This window comes from Centruroides sculpturatus, unplaced genomic scaffold (genome assembly GCF_000671375.1).
Source record: "Centruroides sculpturatus isolate CEXI.00-Female unplaced genomic scaffold, Cexi_2.0 scaffold791, whole genome shotgun sequence".
In the NCBI taxonomy this organism is placed as follows: domain Eukaryota; kingdom Metazoa; phylum Arthropoda; class Arachnida; order Scorpiones; family Buthidae; genus Centruroides; species Centruroides sculpturatus.
Genome location: NW_019385097.1, coordinates 265,417 through 286,682, shown reverse-complemented (window position 1 = coordinate 286,682; position 21,266 = coordinate 265,417). Strand labels below are relative to the sequence as shown.

At 27.9% G+C, this 21,266-nt stretch overlaps 1 protein-coding gene across 1 annotated transcript; it reads right to left on the bottom strand.

Moving 5' to 3' along the window:
* Positions 1 to 636: 636 nt before the first annotated feature.
* LOC111634631 (UDP-glucuronic acid decarboxylase 1-like) lies at positions 637 to 21,230 on the bottom strand (the record flags this gene model as incomplete). Its single annotated transcript, XM_023379459.1, has 9 exons — positions 637 to 1,272; positions 4,716 to 4,819; positions 4,902 to 5,064; positions 5,133 to 5,252; positions 16,793 to 16,974; positions 20,236 to 20,340; positions 20,417 to 20,597; positions 20,905 to 21,061; positions 21,172 to 21,230. Coding segments are annotated over 9 exons (1,182 nt in total), but the record flags the coding sequence as incomplete, so codon positions are not given.
* Positions 21,231 to 21,266: the final 36 nt, after the last annotated feature.

Here is a 21,266-nt window from a genome sequence, read left to right as displayed (position 1 = left end):
AATAAGCTTCTCATTGAGCTTACTTCCTTGTGTGTTCATTGAGATCAAGACAATTAACCATAGATACTAGAAATGCAGTGTGTTTATTTGGTAAAGGTCAATTGTAATGAAGTTACACATTTTTGTGTCCATTAAGATATTTCACTTTAACACTGACACCTATACTTATTCCAGCTGGTATGTTTCTTGAAAAAGATGAATGTTTTTGATAACTTTCATCTTCATACCTGCTGGAATAAGTACAGAAGGTGTCAGTTGTTATAACAATGTTAAAAGCTGGAAAATAGTGTATATACAGCAATTATGTCTACACAGTAATGTATGTAATCAAGACATGAATACCACACAAGATTATTAATGTGATGTCAGACATGAGATGTCAAATCTCAATGCGATAATTGTTTTAACCTGAGATGCTAGTGAAATACAATTTAAACGAATATTTTGCATCATCACGAAATATTTTAACAATTGGTTTAATATATGTAAGCACAAGTAAAATTGAGAGCAGTACTACTATTTTTTTGTTTCCTCTTGCTTTGATCACAAGTAGATTAGACTGAAGTAATTGGAAGAAATCTGTTGGCATTTCAGATACTTCAATATATTAAAAATTAATTTATCTATACCAAATGATTAATATTTAAACAATTCTTTTATTCAATAAATAATACAACAAAGGAGGAAGTGTCTCCTTTGAACTATAACATGTCTAAATAAGTTAAACTCAAATACAGGTCATATGTTGGTTTCAGTTTGACAAAATATTAGAAGGAAGAGCATCATCCAATAAATGAACAAACAAAAATCAATCAAAATATAATTTTCTTTTATTGAAAGTAATATATTGATTTAATACAAACTAACAAAATACAATTAAAATATAATATAAAATAAAAATTAATATATTTGAACAAAACAATTTATTCAGAATCAACACTTTGCATCACATTTTATAAAGTATCTTCAAATTTTAGCAAAATTTTTTCAAACATTTGGAAGACAATTCTCAGACATGTAATTACATTTTGTACAGCATCATTACGTGAATACAAAATAAAAAATATTAAAAACAACACGATTCACAGTTTTGTTATAATACAGGCAATTACTTGTTGCCAAAACAGTTCAGACATTGTCCTTTCTAATTGAAAATAAACTTCACAAATCATCTGTCGTAGTCATTTGATTTTTATTAAAAATCTTCTTGTTATTCATCAGTTCATTACGAAAATATTCTATTGTTGTCTTTAATCCTTCTTGAAGTGAAACCTGCAAGAATAATTATGCATGAATCAAACTCAATTTTTTCATTTATCATCATCAGATGATTTATAAATTAAATTTGTAATACTAATGTATTACAAATTATTTTGTTTGTAATCAGTAGCAAAATCTTAGATTTAATTAAAACAATTCAGTATACTATAAAAAACTAACTAAAATATTAGAACCCATTTCAAAGTTATCGCTACACTGTTAATAGCGAGGTTGAGGCCGAAGTTTTACACGCAAAAACGTGTATGTCAGACATTCAGCGCTGCTTTCCCATAAGGCTAGAAGTTTGACAATGGTGTTTGGAATGTCGAGCATGATTCCATTGACTATCCATACACCATTGTCAAACTTCTAGGCTTATGGGAAAGCAGCGCAGAATGTCTGACATACACGTTTTTGTGTGTAAAACTTCAGCCTCAACCTCGCTATTAAGTAAGCAAGGATGCTTAGCAAGTGGTGGTGGTAGTAGTAAAGATAATTAAATTAAAATTTTAATACAAATTGCATTTTAGATGTAACTATCAAATTTATTTCTAAATCAGAAAGAATGTTTTAAATATTCAATTCAAAATATTATAGCTTCCAGCACAAAATTTAAGTGAATCTTAAAAATGTCACTAGAATTCTGTGTTTATAAAGATAATTGGGTGACAATTTATTTCTTGTCAAAACTTTCATTGTTGAACTTGGCCTGTGGCACATCAATTTCATGAAATCAGAAGACAGAAAAATTAACATACTGAAGTGGACAGTAAGGGTCTACCATATCTTGTGATAAATATTATCCTAACAGTGCCACAAATTGGGTGTATAATGTTTTCATAACATATTAAAATATCCAAAGCAAAAGCTTTACTCAGTATTAAGTCTGATTCTACTGGAGATACACACATTTAAAATCACAATAAAATGCTCAAAATTTTACAATAATATTTTTCATTTTATTTCTATGTGAAGAGAGAACAAAAAATGTACATCTTAACCTCCAAGCAATTACGGCTTGTAAGCTTTTACAATGAGCCATTGGCAGACTAGAGTGAAGATTTGCACAAATGTGACATACATCCCAACTGTTGCCATGTTTACTGACACTAGTGATAAAGCATATGAGTACTGAACAGTGTCCAGCAATGTGTTGCTTATTATTTCTAACTTTCTTGGCAACATTTGGTGGCACCATATGTTAGCTTTTTATATTTTTAATAAACTGTCCTTAATTTTGAGAGCAGGGATGGGTTTTATAAAGAATCGTAAATGCTAATGACAATTTTACTCAGTATTAAGTCTGATCCTACTGGAGATACACACTAGACTAGATCAGGGTGGCCAACAGTTTTTGCCCCCAGGAAAAACTGTAGGCTGCCCTAGGAAGATTTTGAGGTGGTGCGAGATCTCCTTGTGGTGTCACCCTATACAGACTAAATTGTACAGAGATTACAGATACATTTTTCACATCATCATGCGTTATCAATATTCTACACTGTACTTAAGAGATTTGTAATTGCGGGTTAACTCTAAATGCACAGTGAGTTGACCTTTTTTTTTAGGTGTCAGAATTTTTCATCTAGCTATTCGGACTTCAGTAGCTAATATTGAAAGATTAATCGCTGGCCACATAAATTCATTAGATGGTCAGTATGTTGGCCATGCCTGCACTAGACCCTTTATCTCTCCACCCCCTCAACCTTTAATACTATTTTTGGTGATTAATCTCACTAATAAACAAATCTTCCTGCAAACTTTCAGAAATTTTCAACAAAAAGCACAGGAGTTTGTTCATCTTTGAAGCTTAATAAATCATGTCCCTCCACAGAAATTACTCCTGAATTTTTTTGCATTTCAAGGTCCTGAGTCCAAAATGTAAAAATCCTGGGGATCATTTTTTGGCCAATGACATACTTTCCCTGTTATATATAACAGCTGGAAAAGTAAAAATGAAATTTTCAAACTGCATGCTAATAGCCATTTATCAAGAATCTACATAAAATTTTATTCATGGTTTCTCAAACTCCTACACCAAATTTTTTTTTATCAGTGGTCATATTGACCACTGTGACTGTTCTAGTGATCAGGGGTTACTCTGAAAGTTTTGCAATACAAGAAAAAATTTTAATTCATCTTAGATTATGCATAAACAATCTTCCTTAATGTATCATATGAAATTTATTCTTAAAAATAACAATCCAATTTCATCAAAATGAGAGAGATCCTTTTCTAATAATGGAACTTCGGACAGAAGCATGTCGTACAATGATTTACTATGATTTTTGTGTTGGACTGAATAACAAAGACTGTTGTGAATGATTGAAATTGGCTTTTGGAGATGATGCTCCATCCTTTACTATTGTGTTTAGCTCGTACAAAAAATTTCAGTGTCCTTGTACTTTTTTCCACAATGAACCACAGTGAAGGGCAAGCAACCATGAACAGCAGTGATTCTTGAAAATGTAATTACTGTCCAATTTATGATTGCAGAAGACAAAGATGTACAGTACAGTACCTATGAAATGATACAAGAGAGATTACAGAATTGGAGCCTCTGCGGTTGCAAAAGTCAGAGCAAGTCAAAATCTCTAAGGAAACTCTGGAGATGTTGAATCAAGGTGAACACCATATTATTTCCAAGATTTTCACAGGTATATATACATACCATTTTATGACATTCGAACACTTGAAGAAAGCTGGAACCATAAAGATGATCCAATTCCAACAACTGTGAAAAAGCAGACAGCAATAAAAAAAAAGTCATGTTTGCTGTTTTGTTCCATAGTGCTGGTCTAGTGAAAGCAATTACACTAGAACAGAAGACAATAACAACTAATTAGTACACTACAGTTTGTCTTCCTAGAATTCTGCAGTCATTGAAAATTTGAGGGCTACTTTTGCATCATGATAAACAGTCTGCTTAGCAGTATGTGATGAAGCATTATTTCCTTCAAGCTAATGATATTAGAATCATTGAACATCCACTATATTCACCAATTTGGCAATGTATGACTTCTAGCTATGTTTAAATCTCAAACGTTTGAGGGGTTGCAAATTTAACACAGATGATGAAATCATCTGTGTTAAGTTTGCAACAGAGTATTTTGATAGCATTCCAGAAAATGAGTGGCATCATGCTTTTGTTCTATGGAAGGAGCAACTACATAACTGCATTTTGGCCAGAGGAGAGTACTTTGAACATTAAAAAATACTTTGTTTCAGGACTCATTTTAGTATTCCTGTATTGCAAAACTTTCAGAGTCACCCTTGTATGTAATAACATAATGGAAAAATCAAATATCAAACTGACTTGAGGATGTAATATTCTGATGATATATCATCAAAATTTATACACAATTCTGGGTTGTAACATTAAAAAAGTTACAGGTAACTAAGTCTGATTTTTTTTTTTTAATCAAATACCAAACAGATTTTATAAAAATAAACATTACTTTAGGAACCCAATGCAATTCATGTTTAGCACGACTAATATCTGGTTTTCGTCGCTGAGGATCATCAGTTACTCCATCTTGATACTTTATAGGACTTGAACCACCTATGAAAATAAAAATATACAAACATGTAAAATAAGTATACTCCTAAAATGATTAAGAAAATTATGACTTAAAATTCCTCACCAACAATATTTTTAATAAAAATTGCAAATTCTTCAATAGTATATTCTTCTGGATTACCCAAATTCAAAGGCTGAGTATAATTACTATTCATTAGAGAGATGAGACCGTCTACCAAATCACTTACATATTGAAATGACCGAGTCTGTTTTCCCGACCCGTAAATCTAATCACAAATATTCAAATGATGAGTAAAAGAATATTAAGTTTAAAAATAATTAAAATCATACACACAGTTATGGATTGATTTTGTAGTGCCTGCAGAATGAAATTGCTTACTACTCTTCCGTCTATAATGTGCATTCTTGGACCGTAAGTATTAAAAATTCTTGCAACACGAACATCAACATTTTCCTAAGTAAATGTTAATTCAATACATTTATCAATCATAATAATAATAAAAGCTAACAGAAAAAAAAACAACACTATGTGAATTACACACAGTATATTTCTTTAGCATACATTCTTTTCTCAATTATTTATTGCAGTTTTTTATTTAATTCAAAAATTTTTAAAAATCTTAAACTTAATTGAAATAATTTTGGGATAATAAATATAAGTTATAACTAGTCTTTCAATTTTGTCAGCCAAATATCAATATTATGAATCATTTTTAGTGATATATCTCAATATACATTTTTTTCAACTATATATACAAAACAAATTGTTTTAATTTTTTTTATCATTAAATACTTGTATACATCTATTCACTTCAACAAATTTCTACACTTTATTGGACTGCAATTTGAAAAAAAAATTTAGACCTATAAATTTCCACTGTCGTCTTTCCTTAATTAAGTAAGTAATCTCAAGAACGGAGTTAGATAGATGAAAGACGAGACCAGATATGGAAATCTTAGGAGCAGGAGTCCCGATTAACTACATATGACTTCTGGTTTGCATCAGAAGTTCATGTTATTTCAATTCAAAACTTTTCCCCTGAAAAGGTGTTAGATATGACAGTATAACTCTGTTGTTAAAGGAAAAGTATGATATATAGGGGAAAGTCACTACTAATTTGAGTTGGAGAATATATTTTAAATTAATTAAATTAAAAATGTGATAAAAAAATTGCAGCCCAGCATTGTAATCATGTCACAATAAATAATTGCTCGTTGTTTTTAAATCTTACATTGTTAGTTACTTTTTCATTTGCGTAATATTTCAGATATTTCATTAAACTACAAAATTAGTATTATTTTTTTGATAATCAAAATATATTTTATATATATATTAATACCATATTCTAAAAAGTTTTAGTTTAGTTTCAAAGTTAAATTTATTATCAATTTATCAATTTAATTAGATGATTACATCAACTAATTATGACTTATTGTCAATCTGATCAAGGTGTCTAAAGCAGAGTATGATGGTACCGGCCAGAATTTTCCAACTTGACAGATGTTCATTTTATAGAGGGTATATTTTTTTCATGCAGAAAAAAGAGTTACATCTCATATAAAATGAAAGCAAAGCAGTTCTAAATTACACTTTTGTTGAAACAGATGAATATAGTACTTAATTTTGGTTAGTTCTAAAAATTTTGCAAGATTGCTTCATTATTGTTTAGCAAATATGAAGAGAGAATAAGTGTGTAAAATGTTTTTAGTAATTGATAATTTTTATTTATGAAATTATATACACTGCTCACAAAAATTAGGGGACATTTCAAAATGAATAGGAAGCAATTAAAAAAATAACATTTGATTTTCTTTTCACTAAGCAAGAACATCAGGAAAGGAAGTCAAAGAAAGTTGTTTGATTATGCAAATGAGATGAATCTCATTTGCATAATCAAACAACTTTCAAACTCAATTATCATGATTGACTAGCAAGTGACATATTGGTGGGGATGAACAGAAGCATGTCAAACTTGATGAGTGCCACATGTTGACTATTCAGTAAGGTTATTGTCATTCAGAACACACTGACAGCAATGGGGCATGGACAGTCAGTTTTTGTGGGATTCCCCTGCCACTCTTGCTCCAGGACAACTTCCAGCTCAAGAAATGTTGTGGGAGGCATGGACACTTTGCTAGACATCTTCCCAGTGCATTCCAAGTACGTTCAATGGGATTCAGGTCTGGAGAATGTGAAGGCCAGTCCATGCATTTGATTCCTGCCTCCTGAAGCATGATGTTGATGAGATGCGCAGTGGAGCCTTGTGTTATTTTACATGAAAAGAAAATTGTTTCCAACTGCTCCAGCATAGGGTACCAATATAGGGTGCAGGCTACCCTCATCTCAACATCTGACAGCAGTTAGCAATCTGTTTCTGATGACATGGAGGTCAGTATAATCACCAATGCTGATGCCAGCCCACACCATGATTCCACCACCACTGAAGGAGTCCCTTTCTCATATGAAACATGGATTTTCCTGTGTTCTTCATTCATGCCAGATGAGGACACGATGATTGTCAGGCTGCAGACTGAATCATGACTCATCAGAGAAGAGGACAGTTGACACTCATCATGGGTGGTCCAATGACTATGCTAATTGGCCCATCTTCTATGGGTTCTATGTTCAGCAGATAACGGAATGCATACCATTGGTCGGCAAGTATGCAATCCAACATGATGGGGCCGATTTCCAAGAAACTGTCCCTGCAGCTCTGTTGCATTGCTGCATCTGTTCCTTCTTGCCAAAAAGGTCAAGTAGCAGTCTTCTCTTGCTGTTGTGGCAGATGGGTGACTCTACCCTCATCTTCTTTGTACTGTGCCAGTCTCTTGAAAGCAATTCCAGTCTGTTAACATGCTTTGGAATGTTCCAGTATTGTTGCCACTGTCATCTGTGTTTGACCAGCTTCAAGACATCCTATGGCTCTCTAGCCTTTGCATTCGGGCAAATCATGTTGCAGGGCATTGTAAGGGCTGAGAAATTGCAGATATGCCAGTACTTTGAGCCTTTTTGTATAGTGCATTTTCACCAATGCAATAAAAGTTGGTTTTGCTTCTCATTTGCATAATCGAACAACTTTCTTTGACTTGTCATTTGCTTTTCTGATGTTCTTGTTTAATAAAAAAACAAAAAAAAATCAAATGCTTTTTTTTAATCACTTCATATTCATTTTGAAATGTCCCCTAATTTTTGTGAGCCATGTAGAAATACTAAAATTAATTTGTAACTACGATTTAGATTTCTATCACCACAATTTTCTGGGGAAGCCAAAAATAAGAAATAATTATTGACCTTCTCTATTATAACTTAGCTAATTTTTGATATTTGAAATATCAAATAGTTAAAATAATAATCCAGGATATTGAAGTTCATGAAAATCATGAACATAGACTGTCCAAAATGGTGTCTTCACTGGTACAAAATGATACTTTTTCACCTCCTGGAATTCATCTAAAACACACTGAGATCCAAAGTTTTATTTGAGGCTGAGACCTTTGGATAGTCTATGTTCATGATCAAATAGATATTGTGAGATAGCCAGGGACGTAAACACTGTTACGCCTCTTACGGGCACGCGATCGTGAGATCGGTTCTCTTACTTTTTATAGGAGAGCGTTAATCGCTAGCAGATCTGAACTGTGAAGTCCAGATGCTAGTCAGGTTCCCGACACCAGTTTGTCAATTGAATTCTGCGGACAAACACGCATGTGAGATCTGACTCGGATTCAAATTAAGAGACATTTTAATTATAAACTAAATAACAATAAATTTAATAAAACATAAGAAAATATAAAGTAATACAAAATATCAAATGAAAGAATGATACAAATCGAGAGATATATGGACTTATGCTATACCCGATNATTCCAAGTCTTCTGTAGAAAGGTTGACTCTTCCTTGTAAAAAGTCAACCTTTCTTTTCTTTGAAAGGAGAGAAGGCCTCACAGATATTGTAAATCTGAAACCTAAACAACACTGGCCTCTATCTAAGATAATATACAGACACCATGAAGCTTTCCTGGATTCAGGAGGAGCATTATGATAACCATCCTAATGATTTCAATAAATAATCACATAGACAGGAGTTTGATCCAGAGAGACCAACAGAGGTCTCTTTGGAAATATAGAAGGGTTTATAATTGTCTTATGAGAACAGGTTATAAATACAAAAAAAACTATAGAAAGCATATTTTAAAAAATCAATACTTCCAGATGACTCTTAGAAAATGCCACAATGTGATAAGACCATACAACACAACAAACTGCATTGCAAGCTTTTCATATGAAACAGACTAATTATATTGACATAGCAAAAAAGCAAATGAAATATATCAAAAGCATGCATACAAACTCTATTGCACTATAAATACACCTCATACAGTAATAATAAATACAATATACACAAAATATACTAAGATTATGCCATAATTTTAGTATATGAAAGAACAATTCATCACATTCACAGACAAACTTAATGAATTTTATAACTCATATCAAAAATTTTAATGCATATTAATTTAATGAATTTTATAAATTTTTGAGTTCAAAATTCTAAATTAACTTCTTATTTTGAGAATATGCATAAAATCCAGGAAACATTTAATGTTTATTTTATTATTTTAATGAGGCATCATTATAATAAAAATAAATAATAATGGGAATATTTACATTGATTATTTAAAATTTATTTTAAAAGCTAGTATATAATTAGATCAATAAACATTTTACTTACTATAGAATTGGCTAAAAAGTTTTGACTTTCTGAAAAATTAATCAGAAAGTCAAATGCTTCTAATTATACTGAAATAATGATTTTCTGAACCAATGCATAACAGTGAAAATTATATACACACAATTTTATATGCATTTCTCAAATATATTAGTGGGAAGTGAAATCATCTATTAGAAATGCAAATTAACTGATGAGTGTACTAAAATAAAACAGTCTTACATTAATAATGCAGTTTATTTTTGCATGCTTACCATGATTACTTATATAACAAACTCTTTCAGATATGCAAATTACACAACTGATACAAAAATTAATTTTCACAAACATTATCAGTAATGTATTAATTTTTCTGATGGTTCTAGAACATTATATCAGAATATTTAAATAAACTTATTTTATGTAAAATTTTTCATTTTTTAACTTATTAAAATTAATAATTTTATAAATCACTTTTATTAAAAAGAAAGTATTGCACATTTTGAGTTTTTATTTATTTTTCTGGTTCCATAACACACTTATTTACCATGTTAATGATATTCTATAGTACTCTGAACATTTCTGATATGTCTGAAAGCACTATAACTTTTTTACCTTCTACTACACTAAAAAGAATTTTAAGCAAATTTTTTTCCTGTTTATTTAACCAATAATAATTTCTGATTATTAAGTGTTAACAAAATGAATGTGAAAATATTAGAATGCTGCTGCATATAGGAATTAGTTTTCAACATTTGTAATTCTTCTTACACATTAAATAATTATAGTACAATGATATCTAAAATTAAATAAAATGTTTCTTGCAAATGGAAAATTATTATGTTAGAATTGGTTACATTTTATATCAGTGTTATACATATTTAATTTGAAAATAGTTTTAATTTAAATTAAAAGGTTCTTTTTATTTTAGCATGTTAATTTTCATATTCATGAATTGAATGCCCATTCCATTTGAACTAGATTTTCTGAAGTAATTTGACTAAAATATTTATTTGCATTTGATTATATCTTTTCATAAACATCAGCATTTTAGAATTGAAAACAAACAACCAAGTTGATACAATACTTAAATACATATTGAGTAATTACAATAGATAAAAATTTCAAAACTATTTACTGCAATCTAAATACAATGCAATTATTTCTTCAAAAGTATTAAATTGTTAAATAAAATCAAAATTTGATGACTAAATGTAACAAATGCGCAAGGAATAATTGGCTTCAGTTTTCTTTTCAATTTCTAATTAATTACCTTGTATTTGTAGATTGATTGAAAGCCTACATCTTAAACAAAAAAATTGATATCTGATGAATATAAAAAAGCTATTTCTTCTTGTTCATTTTTCTTTATATTTTGAAAAGCAAAATTATGAAATATTTTGTTTTTGTTACAAAATATTTATTTCCAAGAAAAATATGAAAATATCAGAATTTTGTGACATTCAAATATTTTTGATTTGTTTTCACAAAAGTTTCTTCTTAAAATCAATATGTCCTTTTAAAAGCTTAAAAATTATATTAAACTGGTAGTTTATTATTAACACTAGTAACCTGGGACGCCCCCTAGTGGGCATTCTTTACAAATTCCCATGAGGCATGGTTCCTTTGACTTTTTTGTTCCTATCAATATGTTCTACAGCTCTGTTAAAGTCCCAATCGCGTCATACGGATCTAGATTTCTACCTATTAAACATTCTATAAATACTTTAAAATAGTTTAATTTGTTTATTTACCTTTGCTTGTAAACCTCGATTTTAAATGTATCCACCATTTTTTCAACAAATTTCCCGTGAGTCAATGTACGACGTTCACTGACTTGTGAGTCACGGGATGTTGTAAACGTGCTGCGCAAGGTTAATCACAGCATATAATAAGGCAAGGCTAGGCATATAATAATTATTTATACTATTCTGTGGTATAAATAATAAATTCATATCAATAATAAATTCCTATTACAAATAAAAATAATTTATTGTTAANACATATAAAAATTTTTAAATAACAAAATGAAAATTAGTATTTTGCATGATCACTTAACAGCCAGCAGTGTTTCTATATGACAAGGAATACTCTTTATACATGTTTTAAATTCTTGTTTTCATCAATGGGCTATAGTGCCATATCTTAATGAGAACCTCTATCATTTCTCTTTTTAAAGCAGAAAGTTGATTTTTCTTACATTTACATGTTGTCACATAAAAAATTTATCAAAAGTGTTTGTGTTATAATAGAGAATAAGAATAACAAAAAAAAAAAAAAACTCATTCCTGAAACAATGTTACAAAAAAGGAGAAGAAAATAGTATAAAAAGTATAATTTTAGTCAATGGGTCTAATAATTTAGCAAGATACTGTGCCTTGTAGAACTTTTACTTGTGTATCCTGTTTTCTTTTTAAACATTAAATAGTTTAATCAATAATTAATGTCATGTGTGTTTGTAAATTTAATTTGGAGAACACTATAAAACAGTACCATCTAAGAAAAGAAAGTTTATCAGATGGCAATCTGTTAATGGAAAATTAATTCAACAAGTTGCAAAGTATATATAATGACATCTTAGAGTTATGTTAGTTTTTAGAATTATTATATTTTTAAAAGAATTTCTTAGTAGAATTATTGTAATATATAGAAAAAATATTGTCAGTAAGAAGTTTATTCTGTTTAAATATCAATTTTATATACAAATACTTACCTAACATATTTATTGTTCCAAGTGTATTCGTTTTTATTGTTTTTACAGGATTTAACATATAATGTGGAGGTGAAGCTGGAGATGCAAGATGATATATTTGATCCACTAAAAGAAATTTAATATAAAGTTTAGTTTTAACAAAAGCAAAATTGCTTTTAGTTATATTAAATATAAAATCAACCTTCCATATACAAAGGATTCACAATATCATGTCTTATGACATCAAAATTATCATGCCCTATCCAATGTTCAATATTTTTCTTGCTTCCAGTGAAAAAATTATCTACAACTGTAACTTCATGTCCATCAAACATTAGTTTATCAACAAGATGACTTCCAACAAAACCAGCTCCACCAGTCACCTTATCAAAAAATAATAGTAATTATTATTATTGAAATTAATGTAAAAAAAAAATCTTACAAGAACACAAAATGCAGAAGAATCCAAATAATAAAGTAATATTTAATATGTTCTTTGGAATTAAGCAAAAATTTGTACATTTGGAACATACAACCAAAAGAGAGAACAGCAAGCAATCAAGTACTAACAATTAATATTTTCTCAGATTTTTCAGCATTTGTAATATTACACTAGTAAATATTGTGTCCTACATAAATCAGTAATTAAATCTCTTAACATTACATATTGTGAAAATATTTTTAATTTACCAAAATCCTTTTCCTGTCTTTATAGGTTCTTGTTTTAACTTTTGGATATGATTTAGCAGCAGTTTCTTCAAGTTTATTCACACGACTTTCAAGTTCCTTCAATTTTCTTTCAATACTGTTATCTTCTTTAGATAATGTAATGACAGTTTTCTCTGGTCTGAATAAATATTTAAGCCAATTAATAAATAATTCACTTAATTTCTTTCTTACTTTTAGAAATAAATATTTATTATTCAAAATTTATAAACACAAAAACAAAATACCAACTTTTTGGTCTCCCTTATAACTTGAGAATCCACAAGATGTTGATAAGTACAGAGAACTGAAAGTATAAAATATGATAAATTAATAAATTTTTATATTAAAAATATAAAACTGATACTGAACCAGTATATAAATTTTAATAAAGACCGATTTTGCAATTTTTTACTTGTTTACTATTATGTTGCAAAATTATTAAATGTCCAAGCATAGGAAGAAACAGCAGCTAGACAATATAAGACAATATACATACAGTAAGTCGTCAAAAAGGATCAAGTGATTATTGAAACAGAAAAATTGGAGAAAATTTAGAATAAAAAATAAATAAATGAATCAAACCCCAAGTTTTGATGAAATAATAATAGAAAATAACATATAGCAAATTCTGAAAGACCTTGTACAAGAAGAGAACTCTATATTTTCTGACTAAACAAGGGTCCACCTGTAGCCAAGTGGTTCTAGTCCCCAAACATTGGTAGTTTGGTCGTGGGTTCATGCCTCTCCAGGATTGGCTGGCCATGTGGTGTTTTCCAGCTTTCTAAATAGGGGCAAGTTACCCCTAAAAGATCTCCTGGAAAGCATCCTCCCAGACAGATCACCCAAGTTTTGAGTTGCCATAACTAACAAAACAAAAAAAAAAACTAATTGAACAAAAAGAATTTGTATTGTTTATCTTTACCTTGGAGATTTTGAGTCTAATAAAAAAAATAAAAGGAAGAAAAAACTAAATAAAGGTTCTTCAAAAATCATGGTGCCATAAGTCCAATTAAATAACAAAAAAAAAGAGCTAAAAAATTAAAATTTATATTGTGTTCAAGCAGCCAGTATCTCTTAATGATTTATTGCTATTTACAACAAAAAATATTGTTTTGTACTTAAACTATAAGACAAACAAAATTGGGAACAAACATTTTTTATCATCAGAACAAATAAGAAATTTTAGGACAATAATATAAACAGATGTTAACTGTATGGGTAAACAATATTAAAAAAAATAAAAACAATGCCTTTAAAAATGGGAATAATATAAATAAAGAATTTGACATAAAAGATCAAATATGAAAAATACGAGAGTGCTTGAAGCTCATTGAAATTAGATGGATTTTCAAAAAAGTAATAACCATACTGAAGATAAATGAGATTAAAAAAACACAAAGTTTACTAAAATCTGAATCATGTAAAAAAAAATATTTTGAAATATAACACTAGTTCTATTGATCTATATACAGAAATTAATACATATATTATTAAAAACTTATCTTGTATACTTATTAGTAAATTCATTGCCAATTCTAGACTGTCATTAAATCAGAATTTTTATAAATTCCAGACAAAAAGCTTGGTTATTTAAAATTGCTTTAAAAACAATAATATTATATTAAATAGATATTTTATTTTCTAAAGTTTTTCTATAATAAGAAAGTGTAAAAGTAATAAATAATCTATGTCTTACTACCATGATAGTTAAATATAAATGAAGATTTGAATCATCAAACAGAAAGCTAAAATTTCATTTTCTCCAAACAACAACAATTTTTTTTCTTCTTGACTCAGTTTCACACAATCCCTACAACATTCCATTGTTGCAATCATTAGAATTTAGGTTACGTTTTAAATAAATTTCTTATTTCTACAAACACTATTAATAAAACATTATTTTTACATTTATGTAAGTATATTGTTTTAGCAAAATTTAAAATACTTTTTGTACATAATTTTGTTTATATTTTAAACGTTTTGAAATATTAGATAAAAAGAATAAAATTGAATTCTTTTGAATTAAACTGATAAAGCCTTAAATATAGTTTACATGTAAAAGTTTGATAAATTCAAAGACTATAGTCATAGAATATCTGTGTTCATAAAGCTGAAGTATAAACATCAATTAAATAAACAGATTAAAATCATTATTACTTTGAAGGTGAAATAAACTTGGTGAGATCAGTCAAGATATCAGCAGGAGAATCCAACAAATACTAAAACTTATAACATTAATTTCATGCTGAGATTTTAATATTTTGTATGGTGAATGGTATACACTGATACATTTGAATAAACAATTTCTACAGAACAATTCCTATGTTTGTTTATAAAGACTTTATAAAGACATATCATAATACACAGCATACAGTGGTGCACCCAGAGGAGGCGAAGGAGCCTTTGATACCTCCAAATAAAAAGGGAAAATAAAATAAAATAGAAAATTTTCCAAAAATTGTTTTCATAATTAAATTCACTTTTTTATTTATATTGTGTTGTGTCTTATTTCTATACTACATATAAATTAGCGGTTAAATATGATAGGAATTTTATTGAATTCACATTAAAAATTTTTTGTCCATTCAACTTGGCCCCCCAAAGATTAAATCTTGAATGTCCCACTGATAATATATATTATTGTATTATTGTACTATTATTATAATATAGGAAATTTAAAATGTTTTTCATTCAAGCTATTTTAAATTTTATGTAGTTAACAACAATCAAGTTTGCTATCGAGATCAACTTTCTGCAATTTGAATATAATATAATGTATTCATGTTAATCTTAATTTATTAAAATTTTTCAAGATCACAAAACTTTCAATTAAAAATTAATAAAGATAATGATTTATTTTCTCCTAACTTTAAGAAAATCATTATTAAATATTACTTTAAAGTAAAACAAATTTTGCTTCATCATAATAGAAAAATCAAAATTCNTGAGTTCAAAATTCTAAATTAACTTCTTATTTTGAGAATATGCATAAAATCCAGGAAACATTTAATGTTTATTTTATTATTTTAATCTATAATACTCAACAGAATAAAACATCTGTTCAAGAACTGAAGATGAAATGTGACAGTTTTTATATAGCATCTCAAAAATCCAATCTCTATCTGATTTTCTGATTTAGTCTAAATTTGAATTCTTATATTGTATTTAATCTCCAATATTGCCAGACAGGCATAGGAGAAAAAAAAGGAAAGATACTTGATTCACATTTATTCAGTTGTTAAGAAAATCAAAAATATAGAGTTAATACACAACAAACCATCAACTGTAATAATCAGGCAGATTACAAGCAACAAATATTAAATTTGGAAATTATATGATAAGGCATTAGACAAAGACAAAAACAAAGAATAACCAAAGAGCTACAACTCATCATTTACAACTTAATTATTACCAGTGTATAAACAAATTATTCAGCTCTTTTTGAAAAATAATTGCTTTCTACATATTCTGAAGAACATATTTATGGTCATTAAAAAAGTAATTAAGCATCATTTGTAACTGCAACTATTCTTGGCTAATTTAGTATAAAAATTTATTAATTGTATTTGTGAAGAAGATATTAGGAAACATGTGTTTGATGATAATTGAATTGTAATTTATTAATAAAAATAGTTAAAATGTAGCCACAATAGTTTGAGAATACTGAAAAATTCATATTCCCACAATATATTAAGATAGGAAAGATATAAACTTATGCAAAAGAAAAAAAAAGTATATGTATTGCTCAATTTTAGAGAAAATATTTCAAATAATTGTTTCACTATTTATATTTTAGTACGTATTTAAAAAATATCACTTAAATGATCATTTTCATTTATATTGAAAATATTTATAATATGCTACTACTATTTATACTATGCTCACTTGTTTTGCATATGCATAACATAGAGACTCAGCTACTCTTTTTCCTTCATCATAACATGAACGAGGACCAATGGGATTAACTCGACCCCAATAATCTTCAGACTGTGGATGAACTTCAGGATCACCATAAACTTCTGATGTAGATGCAGTTAATATTCTTGCTCCTACTCTCTTTGCAAGACCTAATAAAATAAATTTTAACTTTGATACTATGTTTATATAAAATATGAGTAAATAAATAAATAATAGCAGCATAACCATAGTTCATTGTCTGTTTAAAACAGTTCAAAGCCACAAAAAACCAAATGAAACTATTCTTAATTTACCAGCTTTTTTTTGAACATTTGGATACTGATAAACAATGGCATTTAGAAATGAATTTGTTTAAAGTTTGTTCATTTAAACCATAGAAAGCACTTAAATTTTTTATTCTGAAACATTACTTATAAGAAAGTTCTATTTGCATTTGTAATAAAAATAAACCTGTTCCATCAGTTTCACAATCCTTATTGTAAAATAGTTAAAATTTTAATAGTTAAATTCATTGATTTTTTTTTAAGTCAAGATACTATAAGTCTCTCCATTAATCAAAAACACATACAAATTCTAACTATTTAATGTAAAATTATTGCTTCTAGTGTTGAATTTCCAAGTACAGAAGAGTGTCATTTATCTGAATCAATTGGGGACTGGGGTTGTTTGGATAACTTATTTTTCGGTTAACCGATTATGTACGAAAAAATATATTAACCCATCCCATGTTGAAATTTTCTCCGTTTTTGTCGCTTCGCGTTGAATTTTCGTCAATGTTAAGCCTAACATAAATTTTTTAAAATAATAATCATTGCTATTGTAGTGTTAAAAATTATTTCTTTATTTTGTACAAACAAAATAAAAATATTGAAAAATATAAAAACAAAAAATTATATTATATTTTGGAAGTTAATCTAGTATCAAAAATGTTCAATTCAGCAGAACACAGTCCGACTGGAACACTTTCGGTTAACCGAAGTTTTGGTTGATCAACTTTCAGATAAACGACACTCTACTGTAGTAATGTAGTCAACTGTAATAAAGACACTAGTATATTAAATACTAAAAATACATCTCTATGTTATTTAATGGCAGACTTAATTATAAATTTATAATGTATATGAAATATTATTTATAACAAACTATTATTTCATAAATATTTGATTTATATTAACTTTGAACTATATTTTAAATTGTGTGTGTAAAGACAACTCATTTTGTTACACAAATAAAACAGATTAAATTAAATAAAAATATAGAATTAAAAACAAAATAAGCTATGCAAAGAAAAAGCAGAAAATTTAACGAAATGTAAAACTCATTCCAAGTCTTCTGTAGAAAGGTTGACTCTTCCTTGTAAAAAGTCAACCTTTCTTTTCTTTGAAAGGAGAGAAGGCCTCACAGATATTGTAAATCTGAAACCTAAACAACACTGGCCTCTATCTAAGATAATATACAGACACCATGAAGCTTTCCTGGATTCAGGAGGAGCATTATGATAACCATCCTAATGATTTCAATAAATAATCACATAGACAGGAGTTTGATCCAGAGAGACCAACAGAGGTCTCTTTGGAAATATAGAAGGGTTTATAATTGTCTTATGAGAACAGGTTATAAATACAAAAAAAACTATAGAAAGCATATTTTAAAAAATCAATACTTCCAGATGACTCTTAGAAAATGCCACAATGTGATAAGACCATACAACACAACAAACTGCATTGCAAGCTTTTCATATGAAACAGACTAATTATATTGACATAGCAAAAAAGCAAATGAAATATATCAAAAGCATGCATACAAACTCTATTGCACTATAAATACACCTCATACAGTAATAATAAATACAATATACACAAAATATACTAAGATTATGCCATAATTTTAGTATATGAAAGAACAATTCATCACATTCATTGACAAACTAAACAAAATCACCCAAAAAAAGACAACCAAACACCCACAACATACAAAATATATACACTGAAAAAAAAAAAAAATTAGTAAATACTCAGAACTTGCACAGAAAATAAAGCATCTATGGAAAATGTATAGGTACTTATTGTGTCTGTAGTTCTTTTTTTCACAGGTATCAAACACCACAAACTGCATTAAGGTCTAGAAACATTTGGATTTCACAACTGCACATTACACCTACCATACTAAACATGTTACATAGTCAGGAAATTCTTGAACACAAATATTGATACATACATGAACAGCATATAAACAAAATGACAGTTTTTCCTGACTTTGGTCCAGTTTAGCACTAGGCACTGGTATTAACCAAATATGATACACTCCATCATAATAAATAGAACAAATTTTATTTATTTTATATTAACAATTTGGAAAATGTAAAGTTAGAAATTACAAAGGAATTTATTTTCATAAATAAATATGAAACTAATAATCAAAATAAATTTTCTGAATAAGACTTATTATAAAATATATTTTATTCAGTAAAAAAATATTTCATTTTAATAACAAAATGTAATAAAATAAAATAGCTAATGTAGTATTCTACAAATATAGTATTTTCTGTATACGGTAACTTGCCAAATTATTACACCCAAGCAAAAGATTTATTACATCAAAAATTAAGAAATTATCAATCAATAATAATGCAATTGTTGTTGGAATTATTTAAAATACTTATGTTTATTGTGTCTTTTGAAATAAAAAATAAGTTTATACATATAAAAATTTTTAAATAACAAAATGAAAATTAGTATTTTGCATGATCACTTAACAGCCAGCAGTGTTTCTATATGACAAGGAATACTCTTTATACATGTTTTAAATTCTTGTTTTCATCAATGGGCTATAGTGCCATATCTTAATGAGAACCTCTATCATTTCTCTTTTTATAGCAGAAAGTTGATTTTTCTTACATTTACATGTTGTCACATAAAAAATTTATCAAAAGTGTTTGTGTTATAATAGAGAATAAGAATAACAAAAAAAAAAAAAAACTCATTCCTGAAACAATGTTACAAAAAAGGAGAAGAAAATAGTATAAAAAGTATAATTTTAGTCAATGGGTCTAATAATTTAGCAAGATACTGTGCCTTGTAGAACTTTTACTTGTGTATCCTGTTTTCTTTTTAAACATTAAATAGTTTAATCAATAATTAATGTCATGTGTGTTTGTAAATTTAATTTGGAGAACACTACAAAACAGTACCATCTAAGAAAAGAAAGTTTATCAGATGGCAATCTGTTAATGTAAAATTAATTCAACAAGTTGCAAAGTATATATAATGACATCTTAGAGTTATGTTAGTTTTTAGAATTACTATATTTTTAAAAGAATTTCTTAGTAGAATTATTGTAATATATAGAAAAAATATTGTCAGTAAGAAGTTTATTCTGTTTAAATATCAATTTTATATACAAATACTTACCTAACATATTTATTGTTCCAAGTGTATTCGTTTTTATTGTTTTTACAGGATTTAACATATAATGTGGAGGTGAAGCTGGAGATGCAAGATGATATATTTGATCCACTAAAAGAAATTTAATATAAAGTTTAGTTTTAACAAAAGCAAAATTGCTTTTAGTTATATTAAATATAAAATCAACCTTCCATATACAAAGGATTCACAATATCATGTCTTATGACATCAAAATTATCATGCCCTATCCAATGTTCAATATTTTTCTTGCTTCCAGTGAAAAAATTATCTACAACTGTAACTTCATGTCCATCAAACATTAGTTTATCAACAAGATGACTTCCAACAAAACCAGCTCCACCAGTCACCTTATCAAAAAATAATAGTAATTATTATTATTGAAATTAATGTAAAAAAAAAATCTTACAAGAACACAAAATGCAGAAGAATCCAAATAATAAAGTAATATTTAATATGTTCTTTGGAATTAAGCACAAATTTGTACATTTGGAACATACAACCAAAAGAGAGAACAGCAAGCAATCAAGTACTAACAATTAATATTTTCTCAGATTTTTCAGCATTTGTAATATTACACTAGTAAATATTGTGTCCTACATAAATCAGTAATTAAATCTCTTAACATTACATATTGTGAAAATATTTTTAATTTACCAAAATCCTTTTCCTGTCTTTATAGGTTCTTGTTTTAACTTTTGGATATGATTTAGCAGCAGTTTCTTCAAGTTTATTCACACGACTTTCAAGTTCCTTCAATTTTCTTTCAATACTGTTATCTTCTTTAGATAATGTAATGACAGTTTTCTCTGGTCTGAATAAATATTTAAGCCAATTAATAAATAATTCACTTAATTTCTTTCTTACTTTTAGAAATAAATATTTATTATTCAAAATTTATAAACACAAAAACAAAATACCAACTTTTTGGTCTCCCTTATAACTTGAGAATCCACAAGATGTTGATAAGTACAGAGAACTGAAAGTATAAAATATGATAAATTAATAAATTTTTATAT